The sequence below is a fragment of the Xiphias gladius genome, chromosome 22 (assembly GCF_016859285.1).
Source record: "Xiphias gladius isolate SHS-SW01 ecotype Sanya breed wild chromosome 22, ASM1685928v1, whole genome shotgun sequence".
Taxonomy (NCBI): Eukaryota; Metazoa; Chordata; class Actinopteri; order Istiophoriformes; family Xiphiidae; genus Xiphias; species Xiphias gladius.
The window spans coordinates 17,861,047-17,871,222 of NC_053421.1; the positions used below are offsets into that span (position 1 = coordinate 17,861,047).

A 10,176-nucleotide genomic window follows, 5' to 3' on the forward strand; every position below is an offset into this window, starting at 1 on the left:
GCACAAACAACAGAGAGGTCACAGAGTTAACTGGATCCAAAGTTGTGTTTCCATACACAAAGAGGCTTTTGATGGTGGAAGAAGCTCACATTTCAGCATTGAAACAAATATATATACAATAAAAGTTTCTCAAATTCCATTCTATTATTCTGTGGCGTTAATAAAAGGTTTCCTTTAAGCTACCAGATATCCTTCCAGATACCAGAATGAGGGACTGCAAACCATGTAAAAGCTCTGTCTGGTTATACACATAAATTGGCCTGCAGGGTTCATGTAAACATGGATATAAACAGACAGCGTAAGTGGGTAAGTGAGTGAAAGCCGAAAGGTAAATTGTCAGTGATCTATCCTTGATATCTTTGGCATATGAAGGGGTTGATGATGGGGCTGTGCCGTGCAGTGGGAGTAATTGAATGTAGCTGTAATGAATGGCTGACATGATGATGATTGTTATAACTCTGCAGACAGAGCATGTCGGGCCTACTATAGTATGCTGCGTATAAACAGTTTATCCTGGTGGTTATACACAACACTAGCAATGTGAGTGAAAGGGTGGATGTGGACTGTTGTAGAGGGAGGGGGGTGATCTGGCAGACTGGTGTAGCCTCAGGCTCACTACAACATTCGTGCTCACACTACTACAACTGCACTCAGTTGACCCACATCATGCAAAGATAGAGAAAAAAAAAATGAGGGGGCGGGCCGACAGTGGAAGGAAATGGAGATCACCTGATAATCCCATGTTTTTTAGCAGGGGACTGGGTTCATGACTACTCTGTGGGTAGTTAGGCAATAGTTGTGCAACGTTACACATTAAACTGAGTAGTGATAAAAGGAGATTAGGGTTAGGTTGTAGTTTTATGATTTAAACCAAGTCCTGAGCCATAACCTTAGGGGTGGCAATTGGAAATCTAAAGTAATCAAACCAATAGTGTGAGAAATGCACTGCAGTTTATCTGTTAATTTTCTGGTTTATAATTGACAAGCTTATCATATATCAACTTTGTAATAGAGGCAAAGAAACAAAGACTCTTTTTTCAGAAACAATAACAAATAATAACGATTGGTTCATTTTTGCTCTCTATCTATAGAGGCATAAAAAATGAAAATATGACCGTTCAACATGAGTTGAGAGTGACAGACCAAGTAATAACCTTGAGAAATTCAAAAACTGGTCATGTGACGCATGGACATCCATCTAAGTCTTACTCATGCTGCAGACCCACTGAGAGTCCATTTTGGACCAATGTTGACTCAGACCAGCTTTACTAACCTCACCAAGAAATCTGGACAGAAATTTCTCGTAATATACATGAATAAACAATATCTAAAAGATCAGCTTTACTATAAATATAAATTTGAACTTAGTTTATCCTATTTTTAAAGTTTATTGTATGTTACACTTTTTTTTAACTTGATCATGCAAGTTAACTCTTGACCTTGAACAGTATGTATGACTAAAAATTACAAATGTATCGCCTACTCCTTTTGTGTAGTTGCAGTTGCCTATGTTTCCTGCTACTAATACATTTACTCAAGTATTGTATATACATATACTACATTTCGGAGGGAAGCACTGAGGGTAATGGATATGAGAGCTTTTTTTTTACCACTACTTGAGGTAAAAACTTGAATGAAATTGTTTTCTGATAGGATGTATGTTTTCCAATTCATTAAAAATACACCTCGTTAACACGAAGCACTTTCGTGCCGGTGTCATTGCTCGACTTAATTCTGGTTAAAAGAAAAATAGCGTTTTATTTTACCCAGTTCTCTCATAATGCCACGGTTTAACCTCTTCTTTCATACCTTTGTAAGGTAATGTTCTTTTGTAGTTTAAAAGATAGTTTATTTCTCCAAAACCCCGACTTTTCATCATCAGTCTTCGAGGTGTTACCTTGAGAGATGAACTGGACAGTTTCCCTCGGACGCTGCTGGGTGGAAACACCGACCATCTGACCGAAAGGACTGCCCTGAAATGCTCACGAAGAAGAAGAAGCGTCTGTTTCCGGTTCCGGGTCCTGGATCCGAAACGTTGTGTGAACGGCGCGACTAAACACAAAGTTTCACAGAAAACTTAGCAGTTTGAGTGTTTTTACGCTTCTCAGACTTGACGATTTCCTTTTGACTGTTACAGCGTAAGCAGTCTGTCAGAGGATAAAGGCTGAATTTTGAGGTTTGCACCCTTCATTAAGCAGTTATTCGCTGATGTTGGAAGCTGGCAGACAGCAGCATGCTAACGTTAGTTAGCGGGCAACGGGGTAGTTTTGGCGGATGTAAATGATTTTAGCTTGCATGTTGCTCCTGGTTAGCACATTTGTCAGCCAGTGCAACATTGCAGCTATCAGCTGACAAACAATGGCAAGTTTTGGCCTGAGTGTGCGTGTAAATAACTGGCGAACGTTTGTGTTTGTGCAGTGGTAGTTAAGTGTGCATGAGTGAGTGACAGATGAGGTTTTTGTTCGTGTAGCCCTGTTTGGGACTCTCATTTAAGGGGATAAGACAGTCCAGAACAGGGCGAATGTTAATGGAGATAAATTGGTGATAATCTGGTTAATTGGCGTTAATTAATGTTGAGGTTTTATGTTGTAAATGTCATGATGTTCTGCAGGATCAGAGGATGTCTCTTCCTAAGCGGGAGGTGGAGGAGTTGAGGCCATGGGTGGAGCGCACTGTGAAGAAAGTGCTTGGTTTCTCAGAGCCCACTGTAGTGACTGCAGCTTTGCACTGTGTCGGAAAGGGACTGGACAAAAGGAAGACCATAGGTAACTGAACATTTGAGACCTGCTGTTTTTTTTTTTTTTATCTAAACACATGATGATTTAGTCAAGATCCAGTTAAGACCAAATGCATTTTGCACCTAACATCAAAAGCCCAGGGTCTGAAGTAGACACCCCACACTTTTCTGTGGGCAAACTAAAGATTCTTCGGTGTGTTTGCATGAAATATGACTTAAACGATTAATCAATAATTAAAATAGTTGTAGATTAATTTTTTGGCGATCGACTAGCCGATTAATCAACTAATAGTTTCAGCTCTAGCTGAGATAGCCCTTCAGTGCGGTCAGGGACACATTAGTGATGAACAAAACATTATATTTGGTTACTAATGTCCCCGCACACCCTCAGTGAGATTTTAGCCCTTGTTTTTTGCATACCTAGAAACTGCTCTTCATTTTACATCAACACTACAAGTAATAGAGCTTGGTGAAAAACCATAAGCTCCAACAAAGCTCCCCTTTTCCCATATTTTATTTTACAGCACTTCTAGACTCAACTGTCAGGCACTGACTTCTGAAATGATCTCAATTTACTTGGGTTGTTGAAGAAGTCAGGTTAGTGTGAATCCTGTAAATGCTGTAGTTAAAGCATCAACTTAATCTTTGTATTCACAGTGATCATGTTTTGTTTCTCTGCATGTAAAGGCACTCAGTGCATGTTGTTTTGTAAATATAACGATAAAAGGAATACTGGATTTGTGCTAATTATTTGACATTCATTTCCCCCTCAGACCAGCTACGTCCCTTCCTTGATGACTCTGCTGGAGGTTTCGTGGAGCGTCTTTTTGAAGCGCTTGAGGAGAGCCGCAGTGCCCGTGGCAATAAAGGGGCGGGAGAAAAGAACCGCAAGAGAGACCTGAAGGTAAACAATCACCCGAGGAGACATTCTTATTTTATATTATCACTGTATAACTAGATAATTAGACCTAAAGCTAATCCATTGATTGACCAGAAATTACACTGACTATTTTAACATGCTGACATACAAAAGTGATCATATGAAGTCAGGAACTGAGACATTGTGTCTGATTACTTTAAACCTCAGTGTACCCCGTATGCACACCCTGAGTCATTTTCCAATGATGATTTAATTTTATTGGTTTCTGTTTATGGCTGCTTGGTCTCAGGATGTGTTTGGTGATGAAGCTGACACAGGTGCAGTAAGAGAAACTCTGGAGGCTGGAGATGGGACAGTGGCAAAGCGGAAACGGGTCCCTCGCTTTGAGGAGGTGGAGGAGCCGGAGGTAATACCCGGACCTCCATCTGAGAGCCCTGGGATGCTAACCAAAATGCAGGTATGATACTTCTTTCTCAGTGACAATTTAAGTTATAGCTAAATAAGTTGTTTTGAATTTTTATGAAAACGTTCTACATTTACTAAACCTTTATCTGTATTAATAGATCAAACAGATGATGGAGGCAGCCACAAGACAGATTGAAGAGAGGAAGAAACAACTGAGTTTTGCATCTTCAGTTCCTGCTGCACAAGTAAGATTTTTTTCCCCAAAAAGCTTCAAGAATTTTCACACTGAAAAAAGATTATCAGTAATTTTAGGCAGAGTACATTCAGTATAACACTGTTGTTGTTTCTCTCTGACTTTAGCGTTTGCCTCTTCCTACACCACAGTCACAAATGGAAGCCTCTCCAGTGTCACGGCTTCTTGGCACTTCCGCTGCTGCAGCTGGTGGTGCCTCATCCATCGCCCCCTCTCAGGCGGCCAGCTTTATGAACGATGCTATCGAGAAGGCCCGCAAGGCTGCTGAGCTACAAGCGCGCATCCAGTCCCAGTTAGCCATGAAGCCTGGTATCCTCGGAGCCTTGGGGAACACTGGACCTCACAATTTAGTGGCACTAGCTAATCTACATGCCATGGGAATTGCTCCACCGTGAGTAATGTCACAGTTTTTAAAGGATTTTAAAATCTAAAGAGGAAAAAAAAAAACATTGTAGTAATGTCTATTTGTTGATATGGCAGTGTGAAAATAGATAGTTTGCTCTGTGTTTCCCTTTTTTTTTTATAGGAAGGTAGAAGCTAAGGAGGTAAACAAGCCAACACCTCTTATCCTGGATGAGAAGGGACGAACTGTGGATGCGAGCGGCAAAGAGGTTGAACTCACACACCGCATGCCCACGCTGAAAGGTATGCATACAGTGATCCAATACACACATACACAGTCTTATTTTCTTGTTTGGGTGTTTCTCAGTTAATTTCCCTCTCTGTTGTTTAGCTAACATTCGAGCGGTAAAGAGGGAGCAGTTCCGTCAGCAGTTGAAGGAGAAGCCTGGGGATGACTTGGAGTCCACATCCTACTTCGACCAACGTGTGTCTATTACCCCAGCTCAACGCCCTCGTAGGAGCTTCAAATTCCATGACCAGGGGCGCTTTGAGAAGATTGCTCAGAGAATTAGAACTAAGGTTGGATTTAACTCCCCTATATTCAAGCAGCTGTTGGAACTATTACAATAGTTTGCAGTTGTTGACACATGGTTCACACAACAACTTGACTTTTGTCCCCTCCCTGCTGATCTTTACCTCAATCAGGCGCAGTTGGAAAGGTTGCAGAGTGAGATTGCCCAGGCAGCAAAGAAGACAGGAATCCAGGCATCCACCAAGCTGGCCCTGATTGCCCCTAAGAAGGAGGTTGGAGAAGGGGAGGTACCCAACATTGAGTGGTGGGACTCTTACATCCTACCCTCCAACATAGAGATGTAAGAAACCACAGCTAACCCGGAAACTTAAACACTTAAAACAAATATGATGTTAGGTTAAATACTAAATGTGTCCTTTGTCTCATTCTCACTGCAGTTGTGAAGCTGTAGAATACTGAGCACAGTCTTTATCGCACATATAATAATAATGCAGTTTGTACAATCAACTTACTGTAGTTATCTGATATGTTTTTCCTTTTAATATTATGTAGAACCCTTGACACAAAATTTGAAAAGTTGGAGCTCTTTGGTGTGACAAACCTGGTAGAACATCCTGCCCAAATAAGCCCTCCAGGTAAGTGTTATTGAGGTCAAATGTAGTCTGCACACATTTTTAACTACAATTTTATTGCTTTTCATGCTGTTATTACAGAGCAAACACAAAAGTTTGTGTCAGTGAATTATACAACTACTTGATACAACTTAAAATATCTCTGTCTCTATTTAAAGTTTTAGTAGTGTCTTTGAGATATAGGTTTTATTAGCAGTCTTTTTTTCAAATTTTTAATTCACTTAAATGTTGAATTCTCAGAACACGTGAGTCTTTCTTCAACAATGTCCAGCCAGTGACTCTGAGTAGTAAGGGGGGGGTCCTCTTTACACCATTTCCTCATGATTCCCTTTATGTCACAGCTAATAGAACTTTAACAAGATATTGTCCTCATGTTCTATATTTTCTTGTGTCAGATTATATAAATATAGCATCTCACGTGTCTTGGGTAATTCATAGCCTAATGTTACATCTGCACACTGTTAAATGTGCTCCCAAGTGTCATAAACATTGACCATAAACATGTCCAATAAAGACCTTCATCAGGAAGTAGAAGTACAATACCAGCTACCATTAGGCACTGAGATTGAATTTGGTGGGTTAATTATAAGTATTATAATTAATTCTGTGAACATTTTAAATTTGTTAAGGCCAAATAAATGAATGAATAAATAAAAACTGGAAAAAATGGACAGATGACACACAGGCAGTCCCATTTCTGGGTGTGTGTTGGATACCACTTGAGCATGTTGGTTAAAACGTGGAGTTTAGGTTTAGAGTGAATATGTCTCTGAAACTGAACAAGTCTGACATCCAACTAAATCTGTTTTTCGTTATTCAGACCTTGATCCCAAGTTTTTTTTACCCATGTGCTTAGTCACGCCGTGTAATTGTTTTTAACAAGTCTAAATTGATTATTTGGCATTTGTGACGCATTTTTAACAATGTGCAGATTTTTTGATTTTGATTCTGTGTCTGATCTGCACCTGAGTAATATATTGGATGTGCATGCAGTCATTTCAATTATACATCATTATCCTGTCTACAAGCAATTAAACACCCTATAAACTGTCTTAATGGTATTTATTTAATTACTACCATAATAATTTGCTGGAATGGTTAGTGGGGTTTTTTTTGCTTTCCTCAGTTGACACAGATAAGCCGGTCACACTGGGCGTATATCTGACAAAGAAAGAACAAAAGAAACTGAGAAGACAGACACGAAGGGAGGCCCAAAAAGAAGTGCAAGAGAAGGTTCGTCTGGGACTGATGCCTCCACCAGAACCCAAAGGTACCCACCCACAAACTACCATCATTGCAAATTACTACAGTGCTAGATTAAACAGAATGCAGCTGATGTTTGCTTTTAAACTTCTCAGTGCGCATCTCCAACCTGATGAGAGTGCTGGGGACAGAGGCAGTTCAGGACCCAACAAAAGTAGAGGCCCATGTCAGAGCACAAATGGCCAAGAGACAGAAGTTAGTAACACTGTTCATCTCTACACTGTTTGTCACTCATTCATTTTCTCCTTATTCCTTGTACTATTCATAATTTTCCCATTTAACATAACGTTAAATCTGTGTAATGTGTGATAATCACAGATTTTCACACACCACCGTATAGAAGAACAAAAGCCCTCTTTAAGGTTTTTCTAATTATGTCCCCCTCCCTGCAGGGCTCATGAAGAGGCCAATGCTGCGCGCAAACTCACAGCAGAGCAGAGGAAAGAGAAGAAGGTCAAGAAGTTGAAAGAAGACATCACTGATGGTGTTCACATCGCAGTGTACAGGTTTGTATTTGTAGGGAGAAAAATAACACTGTAGTGCAGAGATATGGTGCAGCGTTTGTGTCTCACAGAGAATAAATGTGTCTGATTTAAGCACCTTTCCTTCCCTTTACAGGATCCGTAACCTGCAAAATCCTGCTAAGAAGTTTAAAGTGGAGGCCAATGCCAACCAGTTGTACCTGACGGGCACAGTAGTTCTGCACAAAGATGTCAACCTTGTTGTAGTGGAGGGAGGTAAGAGAAAAATGGATACACAACTGCATACAGGAAAATGATTCTCAGGCTTACGGTAGCATCAGCAATTCCAGCCTGTTGCTTCTTGTAGTTAAATACTTTTTTCTCTCTTATACCGCAGTTGACACGCGCTTTATTAATATAATTTTGCTGCTGTGAGGGGAAAATCTCTGGTGTTGACATTAAATGCCTATCAGTCATTGATTTTCACCATTAATTGAAAACAGGATGATAAAAATTATACTTAATTTTCTCTAAGTCAATTACTTTACTGATCCTTTTCAGCAGTAATTTTGTCCCTGTGGGCTTAAACACTTCTTACACCTTCTTTTTCCCAAATGTTTAAATGTTGTCTGCGTTGTGGTTTATTCCCAAAATATTCCCTCCAAACCTCGTAACAATCTGTTTTTATCCATTTATTATGATAAACTTGCATTGGTTAAATTCAGTAGTCTCAGTGGTCTTAAAACTAAAAAACAACTGTCACTGTGTGATAGAGGATGGAGGTCCAGAAACACTCAAGGGATAGGATTTCCACTGAACACAAAATAATAGGGAAATGAGAGCATTAACTGTAAATTAGAAAGGAGTCATAGGCTGACATCATTGTTGACGAGGAAGTGACAACTGAAGTGACTATGTAGCAAGTTTGCAGTTGCAGGAAAGAGAGAGCCTCTTCTGCACAATAAGATTTTCAGGCTCTTATGTCACATTGTTATGTTTAGTATAGCCCAATGTACTAATATATAGTGTTGAAATAATTATTCAAATTTGTTCCATTTCAAGGAAAACACCTGACAACATAATAAACAACCACTTGATACTGGATCTTGTTCAAAAATTGTATAGGTGCAAATGCATGGGTTTCTAAAGGACTATGAGTCTCCAATTACCATTCCATTTAGCCTCTCAGGTACCCCTTGAGAAATTAAAGTTGTAGAACAATCAAAGTCATAGTCGATGTATTTTGTATCTGAATTACTTTTATTCTGGTTTAGGCCCCAAGTCCCAGAAAAAGTTCAAGAGGCTGATGATGCACAGAATCAAATGGGAGGAACACAACAGTAAAAGAGATGGTAAGAGTGGCTAGTCTCTTGAGTCTTTTGTCCCAGTTATCGTGTGTCTCTGCTTATTTCAGGAATACTAAACTCTTCACCATTTATTCTTAATTAGATCCAGATGGTGATGACGATACAAAGAGGAATAACAAGTGCTGGTTGATTTGGGAGGTGAGTTTTCAGACATTCTGCTCTCTTAAATATTTTAGAATTAATTTGGATTTTTTTTTTGTTTGTGATCTTATTCGAGCCTAATAATTCCTATCGGTTCTTCAGGGAACAGCTAAAGAGCGTAGTTTTGGGGACATGAAGTTCAAGCAGTGCCCCACAGAGAGCATGGCCAGAGAACACTTCAAGAAGCACGGCACAGAACACTACTGGGACCTCGCTCTCAGCCAGAGTGTGTTGGACACCACAGATGACTGAAACCTGCCCGGAGAGCACGTAGTTCCAGTCAGCGCCATACCACCCCCTAGCCCACCGCTCACACAGGCACCCTGACCAACAGCCTAACGGCCAGCCGACCCTCACTGCTAACTGGCTGCCTTCAACTGGGGACACACAAAATTAATCAACAGACTTGAACTTAGAAAAGGAGGAACAATAAACCAGTGTGGATGTATTTGTGAGAATGTGTGACAGATCAGGATGTGTGTAGGACAGTATGTGTGTGTGTATGCCCGCATCAGTGTTCTCTTTGGTGGTTGGGCTCCTCTCGCAATTATTTGTTATCTATTATTGGATAGATAACTGTATGTAAATCACTTACCCAAGTCTTTATGTGATGACAAGAAACGCTGTCAGATTATTTTGTGACCGAAGTTTTGTGATGATATCAAGATGTACACTGATAATAATCCGTGTGAGTCAAGCATTTAATAAAAACCACCCCATCAGTAAATGACTGCACTGCTCTTTTGCTAAAACATGCAGGAAAGATATGTGGCTATTATTACAACATTCTTTAAGAGTTTCTGTAGTTATTACAGGTACATTTCACAGAATTTAAAGTTACCAAATGAATTTTTTTTTTTTCTTTTGGAGAAAAGAGCAAATCTTTGACTCCCTCCTAGCTATATTTCTCTGTAATACTTCAGTCACAGCCTTAAATAAACAACAAAATTTAACCAACTTGTGTCGGTTTTCTTCTCTTAGCAGGGTTGGACCCCGCTGACATTTAACTTGCTGTAACGTTGGACATCAACTATAAAGTTGTTTTACCCCGTGTTGTTTTGTACTGTGGCTTGCGTTTGTAAATATAGTTATGTGTTTATGGTAAAGGAAAACATGGGGGCGTGTTTTCTCATTACATTAGCTCCTCCACCCCCTTCAGCAGC

At 39.9% G+C, this 10,176-nt stretch overlaps 1 protein-coding gene across 2 annotated transcripts; it reads left to right on the plus strand.

Annotated features, from left to right (window-relative positions):
- The first annotated feature begins 1,921 nt into the window (after positions 1–1,921).
- prpf3 (PRP3 pre-mRNA processing factor 3 homolog (yeast)) lies at positions 1,922–9,970 on the plus strand. 2 transcript variants are annotated; one of them, XM_040118773.1, is made up of 17 exons: positions 1,922–2,176; positions 2,612–2,765; positions 3,511–3,641; positions 3,907–4,074; positions 4,181–4,267; positions 4,383–4,666; positions 4,802–4,920; positions 5,009–5,196; positions 5,323–5,489; positions 5,702–5,784; positions 6,908–7,051; positions 7,140–7,239; positions 7,437–7,550; positions 7,663–7,781; positions 8,780–8,857; positions 8,955–9,010; positions 9,116–9,970. In XM_040118773.1, exons 2-17 carry the CDS (start codon positions 2,621–2,623, stop codon positions 9,263–9,265), a joined length of 2,133 nt encoding a protein of 710 aa, XP_039974707.1. In that variant the 5' UTR covers positions 1,922–2,176; positions 2,612–2,620; the 3' UTR covers positions 9,266–9,970. The 2 variants fall into 2 exon arrangements, with proteins under 2 accessions (XP_039974707.1, XP_039974708.1); XM_040118774.1 differs by having other exon boundaries at positions 4,407–4,666.
- The last annotated feature ends 206 nt before the right edge of the window (positions 9,971–10,176 follow it).